Source organism: Onychomys torridus, chromosome 16 (genome assembly GCF_903995425.1).
Source record: "Onychomys torridus chromosome 16, mOncTor1.1, whole genome shotgun sequence".
In the NCBI taxonomy this organism is placed as follows: Eukaryota; Metazoa; Chordata; class Mammalia; order Rodentia; family Cricetidae; genus Onychomys; species Onychomys torridus.
The window spans coordinates 40,964,903-40,990,480 of NC_050458.1; the positions used below are offsets into that span (position 1 = coordinate 40,964,903).

General features: G+C 50.0%; 1 protein-coding gene across 1 annotated transcript in view; it reads right to left on the reverse strand.

The window, feature by feature from the left end:
• Zc3h3 (zinc finger CCCH-type containing 3) overlaps positions 1–25,578 on the reverse strand; it is a 79,353-nt gene that overhangs the window by 21,010 nt on the left and 32,765 nt on the right. Inside the window, exons 4-5 of the mRNA XM_036208683.1 lie at positions 24,876–25,026; positions 2,381–2,565 (exon numbers count right to left, since the gene is read on the reverse strand). Coding sequence (XP_036064576.1) covers positions 2,381–2,565; positions 24,876–25,026 — 336 coding nt within the window. The remainder of the gene's footprint in view (positions 1–2,380; positions 2,566–24,875; positions 25,027–25,578) is intronic.

Below are 25,578 nucleotides of genomic sequence, written 5' to 3' on the forward strand. Positions count from 1 at the left end.
CTCACACCTGCTTCACTTTGGCTGGAGGCCCTCAAGAAGCCAGGGCTAGCCCCGTCCTCTGAGACTTCTGTCCCTCACTGAAGGGACTGTCAGGCTTTTTGTGCTCTCACAAGTCCAGCCAACCAAGGACACAGGTCTCAGGCAAAAGTTCAGGGCAAGGGTGCAGGAAGTGGGCCATCTGACTAGCAGGTAGATTTGGGAGGGTGGGCTGAACTTCAGAAAGCCAAGAAAGCCATGGCTAATGCTGACTCCATCCTTGAGGGCCTGGAGGGGTGGCCAGGAAAGGAGCTGGTGCCCCATCCCTCCTGTGAAGTCAAAGGCTTGCTGACACTAGAGAAGGAAATTTATTTCTTTAATTATGACTGGTGTAAGTGGGCCAGTCAGCAGTAGTGCACTGTTGGGAGCAATCTACCTTCCTCACTGTGGGGTGGGGATCATGTGGGGGGTGTCTAGGCAGCAGGTGCTATCCAGATCACTGTTCATCTCCCCTGACTCAGAAGGAAGGGTGTGGTCTTGCCAGTCTGTCTTTCAACATGCCCCACATCCCATCCCAAGGAGAGAAAGGGCAAGCCCCAGAAAGGTCCTAGAGTAGCTGCCAAGCTTAGGTAGGTAGGTCAGGGACAATGACAGTCCTGACTGGCAGCAGGCTGAAGCCTTGGCAAAAGCAAGGAGAGAGGTAGAGGTAGTGGTAGAGAGGCTCCTGGGACTCCCACTCTGCTCTTGTCACATGTTCCCTTAGACAGCTTGCTGAATAGAAGACAGGCCCTAGGTGGCTGCTAGAGCACTGGGAAACAAGGCTGCAAGGGCTTATGGGAGAAGAAATTCCTTCTTAGTTGGGTCTATAGCCAAGAAAGGCGGGCAAAAGAGCCAGGCCCAGAGTAAGGGGGGTAGACTGTTCATATTACGGTGATGTGAAAGCTCTGTGTGCGGGAGCCAGGAAGGCAGAGTCTACAGAACTCGGCACTTGGTCCCTGGATCACAGGAACAGGCATAGCTTCCCGGTGAGAAGTGACAGGGAAGCAGCCCAGCCCTCTTTGTAGCTTAGAGCCCATCACCTCCCAGTGAAGGACCATGAGAGGCCAGCACTACTGCCTGCCCTGACAGAATTTATCTCTCTCATCTCCACCTCTCCCAGATAAGAGGGATACAAGAAGCTCAGATGGCTGGTGTAGCCCCATGTCCTAGGTCCATCCAGCCAAACACAGTGCAAACCAGGATTCAGCACAAGACGGTTAGTCCTTGTATCTGAGGACAGGACCATGTGGCAGTCACTAGGTAATGGTGGTCAATGCAGGGAGATGAGAGGGTTTATTTCCAAGCCCTAGGTTCAGTCCTAATCCCAAGCCTTGGTGCTTAGGAAGCCTGGAGTATGCGACAGTGTTTGGAATATGAGACAGAGCAAAAGCACAGGAACAGGGAGACTACAGTGGGTACTGGTGGGGACGCAGAGACTCAAGGGCATGTAAGAGTCAGGGCAGGAGCCCAAGCTATTCCCACAGTTCTTAAATGAGCTTACCAGGCTCTTCCACCCTAAAGGAATAAATGTCAGGAGCTATGTTCCCTATGCATCTTGTCTAGAACAGCACCTGGATGCTCTGGACCTGAAGAATAGCTCTCAAGCACAGCCTGGAAGGGACACAGAAGAACTGGCTGTCCCAAATGGGATATTCCCTGTTATCTTCGTGAACCTAGGACTGCCCTTGGCACTGCCTTCTCCCTGGTTGATTTCTTCTCCTTCCAGCCCGTCTGGTGAGTGAATAGGGCTGCTGGGCACAGCTGGGCCTCTGAATTCCACAGCAACCCATAATCTTGCCGTGCTTTTTGATGGGCAAAGAAGAGGATAAGATTGGACTGAAACCAAAATACTTTTCTAGTTAATTGTACAATAAGTACATCCAAAGCATTTCCTTCTCCTCAGCCTGTCCCCAGGCTGCAGGGGCTTGCAGCAGTGGTGATGTCTGCCTCCAGATACAGTTGGTGAGGCATCACCAATGTGATTAGGGGTGCCGTGGCCCCAGGTGTTTGCTCAGCCAGGCATGTTTACCATACCTGGCTCATCCTTTGTCCAAGAGCAAAACACAGGTGCTCCTGTATGGTCTCTCACAGAAAATCTGGCTGCTCAGCCAAGCGAGAGGCCAGCGCCACTCAGACTCGCAGGGGACATTGCCCCCACTCTGGCTACCCCTTCAGTTTCCCAAGGGATAGCTCCTAAAGCCCTGTGCCCATCCAGTTTTCTGGGTGCATCCACTCTCTCAGCTCTCTAAGTTCCAGGCCCCTGGCCTTGTCCCCTTATATGGCTATGCCCACAACTGAGCCCAGAGAAAGTGAGACTCACTGACATTCAGTGCTCATCCACATATTCTCCAGCATTCCATCTCACCTGTGCGAAGGAGGGCCCTGCTGCCATCACTGGGCCGGCTGGAGGTCTTGGAGAGCTTGTTGGCAGACACCTTGTAGAGAACCCCTCCTATACAGCGATAGCCTTTGTTCCGCCACCGAGGGGAACCAGATGGGGCTTTCCCACCTCCAGTGATGGCTGGACGCAGGCGGTTCAGCACCAGGGACCTACAGAGACAACAAACTGTTTATTAGACATGGCCCAGAATAAGCTTAGATTTGGTGGTCAGTGTTAAACCCGCCCTGAAGCACTTGCTGCTTCATGGGATACATTACAGTTGGGGTTGTTGGTTGTCTCTGGTCCCCCTGCCAGGAGACCCCTGTCCCCTTACCTCTCATAGAGACACATCTATAGCAATAGCCAAGGGCTTCTGACAAACTGGTTAGAAATTCATGAGCCCCAATGAGCCACAGAGAGGACTGGCCTCCAACACACACCTGTCCTTGCAGACTGTCTCCAAGCCTGGGCACTGGTGAGTATCTCCATGCTGGGGATGTTCCCTGGGGCACTGTATTTTGAAAAGCAGTGCAGGGCCTGGCCCCTTGGCACCAGTATATGATACCCACTTGGGTTTTTGCTAAGGTTGGTAGAAACTGTGCCCCAGGACAAGAGCTGCATAGGATCGACATGGACTACTCTGCTCATGGTACCCTCTCTTTGTCCACTGCTCAGAGAGCCCTGCACTGAGAATGTAGGAGGGTGGTCTCAAGCTCACCATGCCCACTGTGTGGGGTAGAAATTACTGTTCAAGAGGTAAAGGGGCAGCTGTAGGGTTGGTGGCTTGGAGTACAGACCTAAGCTAGGTCGGTCTTGGACCTCAGAGACCACCTTACTGCTCCCACCCTTTCAAGCCTTCAGGTCTACCAGATACCCCAGGACCCCTGGAGGCTCAGGCACTATACAAGCTGGGAAAGGGCCTTGATGTGACAGCCCTTGCCTAGCTGTGATTTGAGCAGACTGTCCTCAGGGAGGGAACTTGGTGCCCCAGCGTCCAGGTAAACCCAGAGGGCTCAGCATGCAGCCAATCTTCAAGATACATTTTGGTGGTGTGTAATGTTTATGTAAATCAGACACTACTTATCACATGATCACAGCCTGCATGCACTGCCCTCTAGTGGCAAATGTGAGCAATGGGCACCAGTTATGTATCAGTAGGGTACACAGAGGCCTTCATAACAGCAGTCCTCACTCCCCAGAGGACAGCTAAAATGGAAGGTATGGGCAACATATCCAGCCTGGTACAGGGCTGTGACCCTTCTCTTCCAGACCCCACTGGCGCCCATGGCCCTGTAGCCTATCCAGCTCTAGCTCCTGAGGGAAGCAAGGTCTGAAGGCTCTCAGGATTCCATAGCTGTAACAGACTCTTCTCCAGCCAACTAGGGCCAAGGAGGTATCTGGAGAGCTGAACTGTAGAATAACAGCCAGAGGAGGTCTGCTTGCTTGCTTGCTTGCTTGCTTGCTTGCTTGCTTGCCTGCCTTGCCAAGACACCTGCAGCACTGCCCTGTAACCCCGGGGAAGGCAGCCATGCACTTGGGCTCAGCTACCATTCTACCATCCAGCACCATAGCCCTTTTGAGCCTTGGTCTCTCCACTTGCAAGTTGGGATAACTCTTGCCAGCCAATGGCCTCAGAGGGCTCATTAGTGAGATAATGTGAGCAAAGCGAGCCAGCCGTCAGGGGACCAAAGCTGCGGTGTAAGTACAAACACAGTGGTGGGGAGGCCACAGAAGGCACTTAACCCAGTTTCTCTTAATTAAAATTCAAGTTCACAAACACCAATCTTGGAGGGAAAGAGTCCTGCCAAGCCAGGCTGCAGGGATCAGTCTGCCTGGCCACTCACTGCCCTAGCCATCACATACTTCAACCCTGTCAGTCCTAGAGGCTCAATGGTATGTCCTGACCTCTACTCAGAGCTATGGCCACTTCACTTAAGGATCACTTAAGTTCAACTTAATTCCAAATCCTCAGTTAAAATAAACTGGTACTAGAGCAGTAGCTGCTGGAGTTTGTTCACATGAGACTGGCTGGTTCCTCACTATCCATAGGGAAGACATCCCTGCAACCACCAGCCTGGGGCTAGAGTAGCATTCTGAGGAAGAGGGGACTGGAGAGTACCATTCTGCAGCAGTGACCTCTTACCTAGCTTCTGGCCACCCTACAACTGAAGCTAGAAGTCAGCTCTGGTCTCTTTACCAGAAGACCTGATGAGCTCCTGACTGGGATCCATGCAGGCTCTCTTTTCATAATATTTCTCTCAAGCACTCCATCTCTACACAGTGTATAGCTACACTATGCTATACAGTGTAAGCAAATACACAGCCACCAGAAATATGATGGTCACAAGACAAGCACACTCATGCTCAACTACAATCTGCCCAGCCCTGTGAGAACACACCTGATGCTTTTCCTCCAGAGGCATCTTAGGGAGCTGTGTAATGCACAGTGAGCTTTGAATGTGATTCCCATTTACTCCTCCTTAGACGCAGCCACAGAAAAGGAGCCACAGGTTAAAACAGTGAGGCAGCCACAGACCTATCCAGGCCCAGCCAGAACTGTGGAGTTCCTTTATTTCTTCAAGCACTTGCCCAAGAAGGAGGCCTGCAGCCCCTCCTTTATACATCAGGGAGTCTCAAGTTGGGGACTGTCAAGGGCCTGCCTCAAGAAACCAGGAGTCAGGAGAAAGCATGGGGTTCAGGCTAGACTAGGATGCCTCAGCCCAGACCTGGTTCTCACTGCCTTCACCCTCAGATGAACAAGCCAGTTTTTCATGACTGGTCTTCAGAGCTGAGAGGCTCATCTGTGGTTATAATTCTTCCCAAGACAGTATTACTTATTCCACATGTTTATTTTGTTTTATTTTTGCTTTGCTTTTTTGAAACAAAGTCTCACTATATAGGCCAAGATGACTTCAAACAAGAGACATTGCTGCCTCGACCTCCTGAGTGCTGAGATTACACCATACCTGGCTTGACATGTTTCAGTTCTTATGGATGATCAGGAAATACCCATTTGTCCCTTTCTCGTTCTTCCTTCAAAAAGTGCTCATTAGATGGTGATAACAACTGTGGGCCATCTGTGGAGCTACTTGGGCAAGATGCAGGATAGCAGCCCTTCTGCTCTTATCCTGACTGTGTGTGTGCAAAGGGCTGTGGGTCCAGGGCCTGCAGGGAATGGGGGCAGGTGCTACCTGCTGCTTTGCTCAACCAAGAGCCTGGGAGCCTTGTATGGAAAATCTACATTTGGGTTGCTGTGGATGAGACCTCAAGGGGACCTGGCTGGACCCTGGGGCTTAACGAGGTCAAGGCAAAGGCCTTTCCCTCACCCACCCCCAACCCCTGCCAGCTCACTGGCTTTGGAAGCTGCAGCAGAGGGCGCCAGGTGGGGCCTTGTAGCTTTTTACTGCCATGGGTGTCACAGCACTCCAGTAAATTGTTACCCTAATGGAGAGGACAGCCTTTGGAAACGAACTGTACAGAGAAGAGGGGATAAAATTAATGAGATAATAGCAGGGCCAAGGACCCTGCAAGCGCCTGCCCTCACGGCACGGCTCTGTAATTCCTTTTCTGCTACGGGAGCCGCAGATCTAAAGGCTTCTCCCATCCGTCCGGCAGGCCCATGCCGCCAGGAAATTTCATTAACGCTGGAAAATAGGAAAGGTATTAAGCGTGGATAATGAAGGCCAGGGAGGGAACAGTGCCTTAAGATAGTCTTCTTTCTCGCCTTTGTAATGGGAGGCATGAACTTTCCCTTCAAATCCATTTCTAATCCATTTGAAATACTACAGCAAATTATCTTTCCTTCAGCCCGAAAGCGGCCAGCCAATTTACTCCGAATAGAAGTGACAATGCCCCAGGATTTATCACCATAACCTTGACTACACCAGGGTGAGGCTGGGCCTCCCCTCTTCCCCTTGGGGGGGCACAAAGGATGGGGCAGGGGGAGATAACATTTTCAATGAAAAGCAGTGATAATGGGGAGAAAGACACACACCTCAAAAGTAGGGTTTTTTTTTTATTTCTTTCTTTTTTTTTTTCAAGAGAAAAAAAAGAAAGAAAGAAATGCTGTGTGTCTACTTCCTTATGGGCACTGGAAACTTCCAAGCCAGAAGCTGTCTGGGATGGCAGAAAGGCAGTGATAAGGTTGAAGGTACTTGGATGGCTAAGTCTGCTCTTTCCCTAGCTTTACAGGGTCTGGACACACAGAATGTTCCAACACTTACATCACCAGCCGCAGCCTCCAGCTCAGGGGACAGGCATCTGGCAGACAGCTAGTCCTAACAATTGCCCACCTGCCCCTCTGTGGGCACAGTCCTCCAGGCAGCCCAGCCTCTGCAACCCAGACTCTGGGTGCCATTCTCTTGGTTCTATAATGTCCTCATGCATGGGACCCTGACATGCAACACACCCCTTTCTTAGAGACCAGTGTGACCAGTACAGAGCCAGCACAGGTGGTAAGGGAGCAGGGATCCTGGAAGAGTCTGGGCAGTGCACAGTCAGGAGGCATGCAGAGGCCCAGGCCGCAGCCCAGTAATTCTAAACTTGGAAGCCCACACATACCAGGTCCAATGGCTTCTTTGAACAACAGATACTGAGGTCAGAGCTGGGTCTCTACAAAGACTGCCGATGAAGGAAAAGTTACCCGGGCAGCTGAGGCAAGGAGGTGGGACCTGCAGTTCATTTCCTTTCAGCACCCCAGACAGTACAGATAGTTTACGGGTAAACTGAAGTGAAGACAGAGAGTCCTACCCTGACCCTCCTGGGCCTCCCAGCTCAGCTCTGGCTCTTGCTGCCGCCCATCACACCCCAGCCTTTCCTGTTAAAACAAACAGGTGGCTGGGGAGACACCTCCCTCTGCAAAGCACTTGACACGCAGAGTGAGGCTCCATCCAGTACACATGTCCAGGCCAGTGCAGAGGTGTACACTTGTAATTCCAGTACCACTGAGGCAGAGAGAAGCAGACCCCTGGGGCTCACTGGCTACCCAGCTTAGCTGATTTGGTGAGCTCCAGACCAGTGAGAGATTTTGTGTCAAAAAGCAAGGTGGGCCGGGTAGAGCACGCATTTAATCCCAGCACTTGGGAGGCAGAGGCAGGCAGATCTCTATGAGTTCAAGGCCAGCCTGGTCTACAGAGTGAGTTCCAGGACAGCAAGGGCTACCCAGAGAAACCCTGTATAGAAAAACGAGAAAAAAAAAAAAAAAAAAAAAGGCAAGGTGGATGGCTCCTGAGGAATGACAGCTAAGACTGGTCTCTGGCTTCCATGCATATGTGCGCACACATTCACATGAACATACCTCTCCCCAATAAGAAACAAACAAAAGCCCATGTCTGTCCCCTCCCCTCACTGCCGAAGTCCAACAAGTAACACTTGTCTATACTTGCTTTCTATACTTACCGTCTGCCCCATGCCTACCCTCTCCCTCTAATCTATCTACTTCCATTCTCAGAACCTTCTGCCTCCCAGACCTCTCAGAAACTAAGGCCTTGCTACCTCCCCGCCAACCCCAGGCCTCATCCACTGTCCTCTGCCGAGATCCTAGAGTCCGGCCTGGCTTCTGCTGGTTCAGTTTAAGGATCCCTTCATCTGCTCTTTCCTGTCCATTTGTTTGAAACTACACAACTGATAAAGTCCCCCAATTTCCTCATCCCATGTATTTCACAAGAGCTCCACAGGGCTGAGCTCTTGCATCCTTTCTGGTCACTGCCCCCATGTTCAAACCTTCCCTCTCTCTAGTCCAGAATTCCACTTACCCTAGAGAAAGCTGCAGAGCCTTCAAAGTACTGTGTGTGTGTGTGTGTGTGTGTGTGTGTGTGTGTGTGTGTGTGTCCCGGAACTGGGCCTTTGCACATTGACGTCCCTCTGCCTAAAGACATGACTGGATATGGGTCCAAGCTCAGGCATTATGTCCTTGGGAAAGCCTTCTTCAATATCCAGTGAAGGTGAGATGCTCCCAGCCTAGGAAAGGCATGGATCCTATCTAGCCATTTATCTGTCACCCAGGACTCCCAGAGGACAAGGCCCATGCTGTGTGGAATGTAGGCAGCTCTGGAAACCTGTACTACTGGGCACACGACAGATATGGGAGCAGAGGAGTGGGTTCCCAGGACCTCTCAGGAAGGGCAGGGACGAGGGTGTGTTGGAAAGCTCTGGTCGGTTTCAGGCAGGGGTAGTGGGAGACAGAACAAGGAAGAATTGCTGGAGAGGGCAAGGAGATCTGACAAACAAGGTACCCATCTGTACATCAAAGGAATTGCTGAGCACCAAGGAAGCAATGGGATAGAAAGAAGAGGAGGGTCAGGGGACACATGAGGGCAGAGTAGTGACCCCTACACTGCTACCCAGAGAATGCAGCATGTGGGGCCAGGCTGCCCAAGCTGGAGGTGATGGAACAGGAGTCGGGCAGGCTGGCTGGGGAGCAGAGAAAACAAGCAGGGAAGCATTTTTCAGGAAATGGAGCACGGTTTTTGAAGGTTGGAGCTGAGCGATCGAGAGTGCGCAGTCAGCAGAAGAGGCAGCTTGCACGGCGAATCCCCAAGTAGGTCAGGCGGAGCCGCCGTGACAGGCACTAAACTGCTTAGCAGGGCTTTCCACCAGAAACCGGCCGCCCCACCCCAGCCATTCAGCTCAGGAGAGTGGGCTAGTATGTGTGCCTGTGTGTGTGCAAGCACACAAGCACGTGGTGGGTACCAAGCAGTACAAATACTCCTTCCCCCAGTGCTAGTCCTACCTAGTGGTTTCAGTACCTGCACAGCTTGGGCAGGGCAGCACGTGAAATGCTCTGGAAGAGAGAAGCCTCACTCAACAGGCTTATCTCAATGACCTGGACAACCCAGCGTCTCAGGTTCCCATGAAGACAGTCCTCGGGAGAAGACTACCAAGGCCATGAGGGACAAGCAGAGCAGAAGCATGGGGGTGGGAGATAACTAAGAAGACTCATGATCCCTGGGATCTAGGCACCATGCACAAAGGAAAAGGGCAATGTTGCCCTGGAGGGCCACAGTGAAGGTAAAGACACACGTGGAAAAGGCTGATCATGTAAACTGTACCAAAGGAAAGAGGTCAGCTTGGGGCAGGTAAGGCCATGGTTAGGCAGGGGGTGCAAGTGGGCGGCTGTTGGTGAAGGAGGTGAGACAGAGTTGGCTAATTAGGGCCTGAGGCTGCCCCATGATCAAGGGCTCCAAGGAAGAGCTCTGCTAGGGTATCACTCCTCAAGGGATCCTGCTCCACCCTTTCTCTCTCACATTAATGAGCAACAGTGATTCAGGGCCACCTCTTGCCAGCCCAGCCCAGTGGTGGTGGGTAAAGCCAATTGCACTGCCTCCATTACAAATGCCGCTGCCCTATTACAAGGGGCTGGGCGATTTTATGTACTTTATGTGCTCACATCTATTCAATTGGTATTTCGATCAATGGATACATTACAAGCTTTCCCTTTAAGAGCCTAATAAACAACAAGATGGAAAGTAAAATTCTCCATAAAATGACACTTTTAAAAATCCATTTCAGCTGAAGCTATTGGTGTTTTGTATGTTAGCTGCAAAAAACAGGTATTGCTGGGCCTTAATGGCCCTACTCAGAGTGCAGAGTTCAGCAACATGGGTAAAGAGGCTGGGGCCCAGTGGCCAACACAATTATCCTTGGTGGTAGTGGCTGGTATATACCACAGGCAGTGCCCTCAGTCCTCTGCAACTGGGTACCAGTTTTCCCATATTGTCTGCCCAGGACCCACTCAATACCAGCATGTCAGCTGCTGAGGGGCATAGTTAGGCCCTCAGGTATCCATAGGTCACACTTTCTAAGTAGACCCACAATGACACTCTTCCACCAAGCCATGGGAAAACCACTCCAAGACTGTGTAGGGAATTCAGCTGGCTCCCTGTATGAGGGAAGCCTCCCTAAGAAGTGGCCTCTATACCAACACCAGGGAAAGACCACAAAGCTCAACAATAAAAACTCCCTAGAGTTAGAGGGATGAACAGGTAAATGTGTATGAGAATCAATATCCTTCCAAGATGTTAGCAAAAACCAGGTGGAATAATACCTATGGAAGAAAAGTAATAAGAACTCAGAAGAACTTCAGGGGTATCTGGCCCACATGTGGAGGCAGTAGCACTTCCTTAACACGAAGAAGGGAAACCCACACAGCAGGGCAGGGCCTTCCTGACTGCAAGAAACAAAGCCTAAGAAGTAAGTGCAGTCTCGTTGCTTTGGAATGGCTGTTGGGGAAGGCTACAAAAGTACTCCCTAAAGTTCTCCTGGAAGAACAAGTGTTAAGGGACAATCCCAACAAACGACTCATCCACTGGTAAAATCGGAGGGGTCAGAACAGCCTAGTGTTTAAGGGTCTGAGTGAGGGCTGATGTCCATGTGCTTGGTGACCTTATCTCCTCTGAGAGGTGGTACCTCAGCCCAAGAAGGATCATAGACTCAGAGGTGACTTCCAAGTTGCAGGAAGAAAATAGGACCTTGGGCAGGCAAATATTTCTTAAACAAAGAACACTATTCATAAAAGAAAAGAATGATAGCCGGGGAGTAGTGGCCCACACCTAGTGCCCAGCACTAGGGAGGCAGAGGCAGGCGGATCTCTGAGGGAGTTTCAGAAGAGCCAGGGCTACACAGAGAAAAAGCAAAACAAAAGAATGATAGATAAGTCAGAGCATAAAAAAGCATGCCCTTAGACTGCTGGTGTAGCTCAGTAGTAGAGAACTGGTCTAGCATGTACAAGACCTGGCTTCATCATCAGCAACAATACAAAAAGCAAGCCCTAGAATGCAAGAAGACATTTAGGAGAAGAATATATACATAATGTACACAGTACTTCAGCAAATCAATAAAAAGGCAAACACAGGCAAAAGACTTGAAGAAGAACTCCATGGAAAAAGTACAACCACAGAATGCTAAGTAGGGAGGACACTCAGCAACATTAACTTGTCACGATAACGTGAAAGGGCTAGGAAGAGGCTTAGCAAGTTAAGGCTAAGCTGCCAAGCATGACAACCTGAGTTCAATCCCTGGGACCCACACAGTAGAAGGAGAAAACACAACACCACAGATTGTCCATTTGTGTACACACACACACACACACACACACACACACCCTCAGTGAGATGCTGCCATACACCAGCATCATGGCTCCTGTGCATTATAGCTGAACATGTAGGACCCCAGTTAACTTCACAATAAGAGACGAAGGGAAGGGACTCCAACACTGACGCTGTAACTGTCTGCAGTCGGGGCAACAGCGTGGGAACCTAGCTGTCTTATTTACTAATCCTCTCATCCATCCCAAGGCTGAACTCCACAAACATGAAAGTTCTCTGTCACCTCAAGACATGTCCAACAAGGCTGAGAACAGCTTTGTGGGCAGATGCCAAGGCAAAAAGTAACCAAGACACTTGTGAATAGCAAAATAGACAAGTCTTGAGAGAAAGCTACTGCAACACTCTGTACAGCCTGAGCACCTGAGGTAAGGAACCCGACTCAGGCTGGCCACAGAAAGCATGGGTGCTTCAACAACAGAAACATGTTTCCTCATGAGGCTGAGAGTTCCAGACCCAGGTGCCACTGACTGGTCTCGGGGGAGGCTTCCCTTCGTGGCTCCAGATGGCGCCTTCCCGCTGTTCTCACCGAGCTCTTCTCCAGGTGTGCACCTGTGTCTCTTCCTTTTCTTACATGGCGCCAGTCAGACTGGATTAAAGCTGAACATGTATGATCCCAGTTAACTTTACTCACTCCCAGAGACCTCTTCTCCAAATAAGGTTACATGAGGGTCAGAGCTTTACCTTATTTATGAATTCCAAAGGGACACAATCCAATCCACAGCAAGAGGCAAACAGGAGGAACTCTCTAGAGCCTACTGTACATTTCTATTACAGGAAAACCTCAGGACAGAGCCTTGGAGATCAGACTGTTGTAGGAACCAGGCAGAGGGGGTCTCAGGGAAGGCTCGTCTATAGAAACTGATTCATGGAGTCTTAAGAGGGAGAGAGACTTCACAGCATAGAAAATAGGACCTTCTGGCAAATGACCTTAGACAGACAAGCAAAGCCGAAGCTGGGTAAATGACCAAGGTGATAACCTGAACACTCAAAGAGTCCTATGAATGCACGAGAAACAGGCAAGCCAGAGGCAAGTGACCAATAAACAATGTTGAGTTAAAGCAATAAACCAAAACTCAGGAGTCCACATTTCTAATGACAGTGGCCATCAAAGGCAGGGCAGAGGAGCACACAACTGCATCTGCAGGACATGTCCAGCCCCACACCAGACCCATACAAGAGCCAGTCAATGGCACTTGTCCTAGCAGAGAGCCTCTGTTGTCATGAGAGGACCCCTGGGAAGACCACAGGAACAACAAGGAAGAATGGTCACTGCCAGACCAGCATCGGGACGGTGCCTCCTGTGAGAAGTTTCTTAGGTGCAAATACCAGAGGACAGACAGCATGGGGTCTGGAGTCCATTGTTCTAGCAGAACTCAGTCCTACTCTGTCACTCCTAATGACATCCAGGGGCTCTTCTAACACTTCATGGCACTGCTGGCCCTCTCTGCCAGGATTCCCTAGATTACCTGGGGCAAACAAGAGCCAGGAGGGAAGGAAGGGCTAGGTCAACCTCCCTCCAGCTGAGACCCTTAAACCCCTAGGTCAGGACATGTCAGAGCTGCCCTTCCAGCTTCTGCTCAGGCTCCTGCTCAGGTTCTGTGGTTAAGCCCTTGCCCCGCCCAGACCCAACCTCCCTGACCCAAACACTCAGGGGAGGAGGGACCATAATTTACGCTTCCCACCTATGCTTTATGGCTTTCTTAATTCAGCTCCTGCTACTATTAATGTAGTTAATGCTGAGATTATATCTATTTTCTGGCGTCAGGCAGAGATTTATTCAAGCCATTTTTCCGGTGGAGGCTCCCACGCTGTTAAATCAAGCACCTTGCCAATTAAGTGCTGACTTGGGAAGTGGGCGCAATCTTAACAGACATCCCACTGCAAATTACACAAGGGACTACAGCTCTGGGGAGGGGCAGGCAGCCACAGGCACCCTGCTGACTTGAAGAAAGCCCTCAAGAGCCTGGCATGGTGTTTGTTAGCAGTGGCTCAGCAGAAGCTGGGGTCCCAACCTGCCCACCCACCTGTAGACTGACCAGGATACCTGGGCCTGCTCCTGAGAAAAGGAGGTCTTGAAAATTTCAGCTCCAATCTATACACCAGGTCAACTGTCACCAGCAAAGCACACTGCAGGCCTCCATGAGCCTCAGCTGCCCAGGCAGCACGCGAAGCATTGAGATCTCCAACAGGCACAGCAAATGCCAGGTAGAGAAGGGTGGGGTGGAGGGCAGAAACCAAAGGACCTAGGAGGAGGCAGCTCCCACAGAAGGCCTGTTCCCTAGGCTCAGGGTAGAGATAGAGTGTCATCCACCCCCACATCTGAGAACACAGCATTATAAGAGGGTAAATGAAGATGAGAGGCTGGGAGGCAGTTGAAAGAGAGGACAAAAGAGGGGCCTCACCCGGACCTGAGAGCCCATGCCCCCTGGGGACACTCTTACACCTATGAAAGTGTCATTTCCTCCTGAAAGTACTGTAACCATAGCGATGCCAGCCCTGGCCACCCTCCTCCCCAACATGACACAGTGGGGTCCTGGGGTGAGCCCACTTGGATCCTAAGTGAGCACTTAGCAGGGAGCCCAAGAAATAGTATGATTCCTTCAGATAGCAGCTATCATGGGAGGGAATCTATCACTAAAAATGCCATGTTTCTCAGGTTCTAAGGCAAGGCCGTCACTACACACCATCCCAACACCAGGCCCACCCCTGAGAGCTGAAGCATGTTTTGAGGTAAGATCAGCTAGAGGACTGACATATAGGAAGTTAGATATAGTATTGATTATTTGAATGACACTTTACTACCACCTCGAAAAGCGGGCGAAAAGAGGTGTTTAAAACAGCATTTAATGATGTAAGGCACTCAGGTAGCACAGAGTGATAAAGAAACTTTGTTGCCCCCTGTCAGAGTAGCATCTCCACTTCTCTCTGCTGGGCATGGCCGGGACTGCCCATGCCTGCCCCTCACCCACGGGGCCCAGGCACCAACTACCACTGCATACGGGACAGCACAAGCACTCTCTAAGCTGAAGGAAAAGCTTACAGGCTTTCTGAACATTCCTTCTTACCAACCATCCTCACACAAATGGAAAGGATGTGCTCCCAGCTCTATCATTAAACACTTCATGATGTGGTCTGTGGTTATGTTGTGGCAAAGTCTCACTGAGGCCCTCCTGGGTCCTGTCTCTCAGGACTCACCCACAATAGGAGGAGAGACAAGCATCCATCTACAAACCAGAATGGTAAGGTCATACCTGTCTGACTGTGATCTTCTTTACTATAGGCCTATTACACCAGACAGAATGTCAGTCACACAAGCCAACAAGAAGGGGGAAGAGGTCAGTCACCTTTATACCCTCTAAATCAGATTCTGCAACATGGGGCTCAGGAATAGGAACAAGAGCAACGCCCAGTGCCTTGGAAGCCAGCCTTGATCTGGAGTCCACAAATTTCTCAGTAGGTACAAAGAAGATCCCATTACCCTCAAGTCCTAGCCTTCTGCCATCATCCTAACCCAAGAAGACTGTCCACCTGCAACAGAGTAGACTACTCCATCGGAGGGAAAAGCATTGAGCTGCAAGGTTTCTCCAGACAGCTTGAGTCCAAGGCAGATTGGAGGAGGGTCAGGGTGTGCCCACTTCAGGCTCATACTCAGGGCAGCAGCATCTGGAGCTACAGAATCCAGGCAGAGCAATTACTCCTCTGCTGGGAAGGCCTCCTTGTAGCTGGCAGAATATTCTGGAGAGCATCTCCCAGTTATGCATGAAGCCTCAGGGTCAAGCACAGTTCCACACAAACAAGGAGGCCAGAGTGAAGGCAGAGAGCACGTCACAGAGGAAGAAGGAAGAAAAGTCAGCACGTGGGACTTGCAGGCAGTCAGTCACAGAGCAGCACACCAGACTGCTGAGACTGCTTCAAGAGCACAGACATCACAAGGCCAGCAGGAGACAGAACGCGTGAGGGCATCAGTGCAGAGCCCCGAGCAGGGAGGATGGGCAGGTACTGCTTTCGGATGGCTCCTTGCCCTACCACCTCCTGATGCCCTCATGTTGTGGTCTGTCGACCTTCAGTGCTGCACTAGAGGGACAAATGGGTACTCCAGTAAGGCAGGGGAACAGACCACTGCTGCCTGCCCGGCCTTCCTTTGGCCCCGCAGGGCCTCAACATGGGGCCATTCCAAGTCAAGACCCTAGGCCTGTATGTCCAGAAGCCTCTTGGTCCTAGCCTGTACCCTTTCCCTGTCTCCCCTCAGACAGTCTCATCACAAACGCTCTAGCCATCGCTTCTTAGCTTCGTGCCAGTAGCCATGAAACCCTAGTAAAACAGCAGTAGAATGTTGGAAGAGGCTGACAGAGAGGTGTGTGACTCTGTGGGAAGAGGATCCTGTAGACTACAGCCCTGCCCTACACTTCCAGAACTTGAGAGGCAGTTGAGGGATAATTCAGGCTCTGCTCCTACTTGGGAACACAGGGGCACTGAAGTCTCGGAGGGAACTCTCAGTCCAGAACATACTTATCCTGGTCACAGGGCCATTCTGGAACTCACCCAAAAGCTATCAACTTGGATGTGGAGGGACCAAGCAAAGGAACAGACCCGGGTGCAGAAGCTCCATGTGGCTTCCTGCTCTGAGGGCAGAGTCTAAGAAAGGTACCTGCTGGCAAAGCATGTACTCACGTCCTGCCTGCCAGACAGTAGTCACCAACTCAGCCATCAACACCAGCGGGGCCCTGCACCCAAGAGCTTCCTCCTCAGGACTCAATCTCAGTCTGGACTCTGTTCCACCAGTTAGCAAGGGCTGGGTTCAAAGATCTCTGAGAAGGGGTTGGACAGATGGCTCAGTAGTTAAGAGACCTTATTGCTCTTGTAGAGGACTGGAGTTCAATTTCCAGCACCTACAAGGTGGCTCACAATGGTCTATAGCTCCAGGTCCAGGGGATCTGATGCCCTCTTCTGGTCTCTGCAGACACCAGACATGCAATTGATACACAGATATACATGTCGCAAAGCACCTTGCACATAAATTAAATAAAGTAACAATAAATAAAAAGATCTCTGGGAAAGTACCCTCTCTTCCTGAGAATCCTGTATCCCTCAGGTATATCCCAGCCTCGATATTGGTCAGGGGCTAACTGCTACCCTTACAAGATGGCTTTCCTGCCCATCCCTCCCTGAAAGGCTTTGAAATGGCATGGGCCTCAGCCTTAGTGCAAGCAGCAGGTGTCCGGCTCAGGAGGATGCCACTCAGCCTTGCAGCCCAGCACCACAGAAGACCCAAGCTCAAAGGCCTGCCTGCCTCAAACAGAAATAAATAACCAAGGCACTCTTTGAAATGACTTCCAAATTAAGAGTTGCATCCATGCTGTCAAGCCCCTGCTAGCAACTTCTGTGGCACCTTCCATGCAAAAACGTATCTCAGCCCATTTATTAGAATGATGAAGGCAAAGGGATCTAAAAATTGCACTCCTTCCTTAATGAGCAGCCGAAGGGATCGGTAAGCATAATTTCAGAAGCCAGTAATATTTTATATAATCGCCGAGTGGTTTAAATTGAAAACCCCCAACTGAATCAATATTTACTGCATTGAAACGAAATGAATAGTAATAAGTCACTAAGCTCCCTGTCCTGTTTCATAAAATAAAAAATTATAAAAATGAGCACAGGCGCAGGGAGGCCATCACATTAACTTTTACAGCACTTGGGGAGCTGTAACCGCCTGTTCTCATAAAATAAAATTCTAAAAAACCTGCCGGAAGAGGCCTCCTTCAACAGCACGTGGGTAAGCTTGTGGGGGCCAAAGCAGGAGGGGAATGAAAGCTCCAGGACTCATCCTCAAGAGCCCTCCCCGGGGCCAGAGAGGCCCCTGAGATCTCCTGCTACAGGCTGACAACACCTGCTGCTTGCTTAGCTTCTTCTGCACAGAGGACAGAGAGCTACCTTGAATGCAACTCCTGTTCCCCACAGGCAATATCCTACTTTGGTTTCTTTACCTATTTCTCAAATTTCAGAATATCAGATGGAATATGAGTGAGCAGCCTGACAGTGGGTCCACACAGGGCCCAAACAGACACACTCAGGCCTGCATCTCTGACCAGGCTAGGGAGGGACAGGAGTGAGCTGGCAGGGAATGGGATCCAGTAAATGTTCCCCAAGATAGAAGCATGGGACCAGGGCTTGGAGAACAATGGTGTTAGCAGACAGCCTGCCTGAGAGGTAAGTGTGTGCAAGTCACTATATGTGTGTGTGGCATGGGACAGGTGACAGAGAGGGCAGGTGGGACACACAGAGAAGGAAGGGCAAGCACCAGAATGAGGCCCCCAGGCCACAACCTTCTTGTTTCCTGAGCCCTAGGCAATCCATGAGGCTGATTCATGAAGGAAAGGGTAGGGAAAGAAAACATGGTACTGTAAAAAACCACAGGCACCCCCTCAGCCTAAGAATGAAAAGACAAACCACCATGTAGAGTAAAACACTGGACTGGATCTTTTACAAAGGAAGAGAACAAAGGGCCTGGACCAAGCTGTGAGTAAGTGCTCAACATCATGGGCACCAGGGGATACAGTGAGACTCTGCTACACACTGAGAGTAGATAGTAAAATAAAGCAAAACCAAACAAAACAACAACTCAATAACATCAGGTATAAGGGGAACAGAAAGAATCCTACCCTTAGTAAGGAAGACTAGGCAATTTCATATAACCTGAGTATGTGTCTTCTCCACATTCCAGTGATCCCCACCAGAGAAAAGGGAAGCTCAAGTGTGCACAGGTGCTTGGCAGCCTTCTCTCACATCTCTCAAATGAGAACCAGCTCAAATGTTCACCCAAGGAGAATTTGCATCAATATGGAATAAGAAATCACAAGGACAATAAGAAGTCACAAGGATAAGCATAAAACACAGGCTAAGCTGGCAGTGGTGGCTCACGCCTTTAATCCCAGCATTCTGGAGGCAGAGTCAGGTGGATCTCTGTGAGTTCGAGGCCAGCCTGGTCTACAGTGGGAGATCCAAAACAGGCACCAAAACTACATAGAGAAACTCTGTCAAGAAAGAAGGAAGGAAGGAAGGAAGGAAGGAAGGAAGGAAGGAAGGAAGGAAACAAAGAAACAAAGAAACAAAGAAACAAAGAAACAAAGCAAAACAAAACAAACAAAAAACAGGGCTAGGTGTTGGTGGTGCACGCCTTTAATCCCAGCACTCAGGAGGCAGAGGCAGGCGGATCTCTGTGAGTTCAAAGTCAGCCTGGTCTATGGAGTGAGTCCTAGGACAGCCAAGGCTACACAGAGAAACCCTGTCTTGAGAAACGAGAGAGAGAGAGAGAGAGAGAGAGAGAGAGAGCGCACACGAATGAACGAGAACATAAAACAGATCCATTGCACTGTGCAAACAAAGTGAGGGACAGTAACGTATGTGTCATTCCAGAACAAACAAGTGAGCCTAAGGGAGAAAAGAAAGTTGGATGGGAGCAGCACTGGGGCTGGAGGCAGGACCCAGGCAGGGCAGAGGAATGTGTCCCTGTACAGGCAAGCGCTACACATACAGCAGCATTCATCAGACTCTAACACTTAGACTTCTACATTTTACCACAGTGTGTTCCTCTACTTAGTAAGCTCCCTGCTCCCTGTGCTTAGTTGGAAGGAATGAAACTTGACTTCCAGGCCTGAACGAATGAACACACAGACTGATGCTGATGGAATGAGGATTCCCTGGGTTGGAGAGAGCCACAGACTGGTGGTGGCCGTGCCAGTGGCAGTGGCAGTGGTGGTGTGTGCACAAACACATCCAAGCACAGCAGATACAGAGGAAATTCAAAAGCAACATGGCAGGGTGTGTTTGCCCAAGACTAAATTTCAGGACTATTAATGATTGACCACAGAAGGCTTTCTACACACTGCAAAAACTAGCTAAGTGTTGACACACCATAAGGAGCAGGGTTTTTTTGTGTTTTTTTTTTTTTTTTTAATAAAGAAGTGACTGATTCCAGGACCACGCAAGGCAAAGTCCAGAGTGAACCTGGAGCACTTGTCCCACAAAAAGTAAGTGTCCAGGGAACAATGAGGCCTTGTTGAAAGAACCCAACCTAGCCTGAAGGATAGGACTGACCAAAATAAATAACGATAAACCAGATTGCAGCCTACTTACCAGTGTAAGTTCAGGACCACACCATTACACACAATCAAGGGGTCACTATTACAGGCAGAGTTCCATCAACCCACCAGAAGGAAGGAGGGACTGGAAAAATCCCTCACAGGTCTAAATGACTGGGTAACAACTCAACAGGGAACATGAGTCTGCCACGTTCTCACTAGGCCCTTGACATCTAAGGCCATCAGTGTGAACGGAACCCCATACTGAGCTGAGCTAGGGCCTTGTAAACTACCAGAGGGCTGTATACGACCTGGAAGGAGACCAAGGTGGAAGTCATCCTGGAGAGAACCATCACTGGCCTCACAAGGAATCACCCTTAGTACCTCTCACTACTACAACCCTCTTAGAATGTCTGGAAGCTGTGGCAACTCCAGCTCTAGCTGACAGTGAACCATACATCCCCTGATATGGATGGAAAGCTGCAGCCCTAGATCTAAGAAATGTCATTTGGAGGCAGGGCCTTTGGGAGGCTATTAAGAATCAGATTAGGGGGCTGGTGAGATGGCTCAGAGGTTAAGAACACTGACTGCTCTTCTAAAGGTCCTGAGTTCAATTCCCAGCAACCATATGGTGATTCACAACCATCTGTAATAAGGTCTGGTGCCCTCTTCTGGTCATACATGCTGTATACATAATTAATAAATAAATCTTTAAAAAAAAAAAAAAAGAATCAGATTAGGGCCTGAGGATCGGGTCCTCAGGATGGGATGAGTATCCTTTAAGTAAAAAGAACAAATGTCCATGAGCTCTCTTCTTCTCCCTTATATGAAGATGTCCCCCAGTAAACCAAAAGCAAGCCCTTCCCAGCCTCCACCATCTCTCTTCACCCTGATCTCAGACTTTGGCCTCCAGAAGTGAGAGGCAAGTCCCCACTTCTGAGCCATACACATGGTGACACTTTGTTGTGGCAGCCCTGGCAGTCACAAGACAGTCCCCTGCACAGAGAGCAGGCAGGAGGCAGAGCAGGGCAGTTGCTGGCAGTCAGGCTAGTAGGTGCACCTGCTCATTAAGGAAACACACAGAGACAGAGCACAGGAAGCAGCCGTGAAGTAGAGCTGCCTCCCATCCTTGGCTGAATCCTCTTTAATGAGACGTCACTTTGGGAGAAGCGTTTCAGAGCCTTTCAGAATCTTGGCCTAAACCTCGTCAAACTGCACAGAGATTACTTAAGATTTACCGCACGAGCACAAAATAAAATAAAATAAGGCACCCCAGCAAGCTGCAGCTCTGTGACAGGACCATTTGTAGTTGGGCTGGAAAAGCCTCTCGATTCATCTGCTTAAGTACAGTGGCTTCTGTTTATTTCGCACTTTCATGTCAAATGAATTTGGAGAAAGAAAAAAAGTGACAGGCAGTTTAGGGATATAAGTCACATTTCAGCTTCAGTTCAGATTGATGAACTTGCTGAAAGCCACAAGGACACAAGCAAATCCACAAATCTTAGGGAAAAAAAACCCGCCCGCCATGCTGATGTGCTCTTCTGTTCTAGGATGGCTCCTCTCTGAAGCCCCATTCAATTTCTGCCCCTGTATCTCAGACCCTGGGACTGCACAGCATCCTTTGGGCCACTTGGGCTGGTTCTGGGCCTGACACCCCTGGGGACAAGCCCTGTGCCAAGCCAAGAGTGGTATGCAATGCTCGAGGATTTGCTCTGGGAGGCTGAGGTGGAGCCAAGTGAGGTGCAGTGGGGCTCCCAGGCCCTGGACTGAGGTAACTAAACAATGGTTCCGTCCTGCTGATCCCCTGTGCATGAGCTAAGTACCACTTTCAACAGAGAAGCCCCAGAGCTGAGCAATACCCAATAGCCATTGCCAAGCACCCAAGAAGACAGAGATGGGTACCACAGATACTACCCTCAGAGTCAGAGTCCTGTACCAGAACAGACTGTGTCTTTTCACCTTGTCCCAGGCCTCAATGCATCCACCTGGCCAGGGCAACAGATGAGCTTGTCAACCACAGCCTCAATGGGCATGCTTAGGACTGAGGGTACCTCACTCAGCAACCTCCCAGTCTTCTGCTTAGACAGAGACAAGCACTGACCAAACAAAAAAAACCTGAGGTCACTAGCTGACTTCCATGTCCAGCCCAGAGAGTGTGTCAACAGTAGGAGGACCCACTTCCCCTCCTGGGAGTATTCTGTCAGCACATTCCCACCAATTTCTCATGACCTCCCCAGGAAAGCAGGGAGGTAAGAACACAGGCACAAGGCCCCAGGATGTAGCAGGGAGGCCTCACACAAGTTATGATGTCACCCAGTCACTGACAAGCTCTGCTTAGGATGAGGCAAACAGGCTGGTCTCTGGGCCTTTGAGGACCCACCTAAACCCTGGAGCCTCCCTGCCACTCACTGTCCATGTCTTACATACTCACTACCTGCTATTCCGTTTCTGACACTTCAGAATGAATAATGCCAATCCAAGGGCAGATTAGGAAACCAAGGCTTCAAGCCAGAAATGGCTTACCCACCCAAGGTCATGTAGCAAGCCATCCTCTCCAGAGTGGTCAAATCTCTAACCATAGTATCTGCAAAGGGTAAGAAGAGGCCATCTCCTATCTACATGTGTTCACCACTCTCCAACTCTGTCCATTAAAACTTCCAAGATTGCTAGGGCTACCCACCAGACCCTCCAGGGATGTCCTCCCTCCCCAAGTAGGAGGCAGCTATGGGCCTAAGGTAAGTCCCAGTAAAGAACACTGCTTTCTCTTCACTGCAGCAGTCCTTGGTCTGCGGGGGCCTGAGTCCAATGTCACCCCCTCCCAACTATTGCACAAGCAGACCTGAGAAACCTTCAGAGTTAGCTGCCCGAAGCAAGCCTGCCAAATGATGGCTGTGACCCCTGGCTCTGACAGGACACAGACAGCAGAGAAGCAGGTACCAGCTTCACCACTGGCCTTAGAGACAAGCTCTTTCTTCTGCTTCAATAAACCAAGCCCAAGTGTATGCAGCGGGCGATAGCAGGTCGAACAACTAGCTGGCAGCCTTTGTGCTGAGCAGGCAGCCACACCAGGGCATGGGTGACCTTGGGTAAGGGGGGCCCAATCTGCTGGCAGTCACTCTTTCCAGGGTCCCATGAGAACTGTATCCAAATATCTGGCAAGGGCTTAGAAGGGACCAGGGTGAGTGGTCAGGAAAGAGTGGAAGGCCCTTTACATACCCACAACAACTGTGTCCAGCTTGGTAAGCTGAACTATACCTCTGAGTACAGGGAGAACAAACACTGAGGCCTGGAGCCCACAGCTACTAGCTAGCATATAAATTCATTTCAGACACCTATGGCTGTGGGTCCTGAGCCATCAAAAGGGAATGTCCACCCCACCTCCTGCCCACCCATACAGTTGAACCACATCAGGTACCACCTTTACAGGACAGGAAGTTTAGAGAGAAGAGCCAAGTTGACTTTGCTGCTCTTTACCTCCTAGTCTCTACAGGAGATTGTGTGGCATGCCCACTGACTGCGCACCCACAGACCTACAACAAACAGTTCACTTTTCCAGGACTCTCTCAGCCCACTGGAGCCTGGGCACAAGTTTCTACATGACTCCTTTAGGGCCCTCCTAGGAAGCCCTGCTGAAACCTAGAGCCTGCTTAGCTCTCCAAGGTTGGAGAGAGAAGATGGCTGGGTCCCCCAGGAGCATTACCTTGTGCCCCTATCCAGGCCCCACGAGGAGGGATGCAGGACTAATACTGGCTGCAGGAGGGGGAGGTTCTCACTAGCTGAGAATCAATAAATCTGAACCTCATTCACGATGATCTGGGGCTCTTATTAAGTAAATTAATTTAAGTTAATTTAGCTCGATCATGACTCCCGATCACAGTGATTTAGTGAGGGGGAAATTGCATTAGGAAAGGCCATGCTCACCAGATAGAGGAACGGAAGAAAATTAGATCCACTTAGCAATGTGAATTAATATGGAAATAGCAGGTGTAAATTTAACCTTATCGAGAGAGTAAAAATTATCTTCATAAATTTGTAGAAATAGCCCCCAAGATGCATATAAATCTATTTAAAACAAAAATATTACAAAAAGTGCAGTAAAATTAATTTAAAATATACTTCCAGCTATTGCCTCCAGAAAAGTCAGCAACAGGGCCAAGCCTGGTGTGGCCAGTAGTAAGGGAGGAGGCCAGTAGACCTTGGACATACAAGCTAAGTAAATGTATGACACACACACACTTCCCCACCACAGGCCCTAGAGCCAGGCAGGGCTGTCCACATGCACCTATGGTATCGGCCTCAACCTGGACTCCTTTGGGCAGCAGCAGGAACACTGACAAAGCAGTACTACTGGAGGGCGGCAGGGCCTGGGATGCACTGTTCTACAAGCAGGCCTGCCCACAGTCTCCAGACCTACAGCTCCTCCAGTGCAAGGCTAGGCCACTCCTTGCTCCCTACCTATCCACTGGACTGCCACCTCTCAGAGTCTGGAGGTAGGACACTTTCACCTAAAAACAAAGAGATGAGTGAGGAGCAATGTCCCAAAAGACCCAGAGAAGACCCCAATGCCATACCCAGGCTTTTCCTGGAAATTGCTGTCCCTTACCCTGTGGCTGTCAGACACAGTAGCTATAGCAAGGCCAGTGCATTCATTGAGATGGTCTAGGTAGGGCAATGAAGAACCCTACATCACCGTTCTTTTTCGTTTGTTTGGGTTTTTGTTTTGTTTTGTTTTTCGAGACAGGGTTTCTCTGTGTAGCTTTGGAGTCTTTCCTGGATCTCACTCTGTAGACCAGGTTGGCCTCAAACTCAGAGATCTGCCTGGCTCTACATCCCGAGTGCTGGGATTAAAGGCATATACCACCACCACCTGGCTACATCACCATTCTCGACAGTTAATATGTTGGTAGTTTTCAGACAGGCTGCTCAGGGCCTGACTTCTCTCAATAGAAATTTCTCAGCAAGGACACCCATGGGCAGCTCATTGTAGAGGACCCAAATATATTGCAGCAGCAGTATCCACTGTGCATGAGGTCCCACAAATTAGTAGGCTTGCTGACATTAGCAGTGGACAAACACACACATGTATTTTTGTAAGTATGCCATATAAGCAAGCTGGCTGTGTATATGGTATACAAATTGCTAAACAAATGAAAAAAAAAATAGGCTGTTTGCCAATTAAGATGTTGCACACCATGTAGATCCTTGAAGAAGCTGAGATCCCAGAAGCCTTAGGTCTCAATCTTCAGCCCTCAATGCCTAGACAGTGAGCCAGTAACCAGGTTTGTAGACACCTCCTACCTGGATAATGAGATTCGCCGGGCCCGCCAGGAGGGTAGAGATGAGGGGAAGGATGGAGCACTGAGGGGAGAAGTTGGGGTCTTCTTGACAATGCGATAGCGGGTCTTGATCACCTTATTAGAGGGTGGAGTCCGCAGGTGTGCAGTGGAGGCTGCAAAGAAAATGCAGGCTTTAGCATGGATCAGCAGGGACAGGGCTAGGAAGCCCTAAGGGCCCAAGGCTATTGTCTGAGTTAAAGGAATCTCTATTACCCCTGGCCTCCAGCCTCACTCCTTGCACACACATAGATGTCTCCAAAAAGCCTGGCAGCTAAGGCTTTCAGAGGTGGCTGGTGCGGCCTCCAAGAGCCCAGAACATCCTCAAAGCCATCCTAATAGGATGGGAACAATGTATGACTGTTTCCAGTAGGAGCAGAAGCCCAGCAAGCTGATCCCCAGGCAACAGGGAGCCCTTACAAGTGAGAGTCCATACCAGGAACCCCTAGACTCCAAACTCCAAGATTGGTCCCAGAGGCTGGAGCAGACAAAGTCCTGCCCCTGTGCATGGGAGGGGCACCAGAAAACTCACTTCCTCTCCAGCACCTCCCAACACCATGCCCAAACAGATTTATGTACTTAATCACTGTTTTCATAACATTCTGTGGAGTGATATCCACGATGGCTTTTTCTTGCTGAATGTTTCTTGCAATTAGCAGGGATCTGTT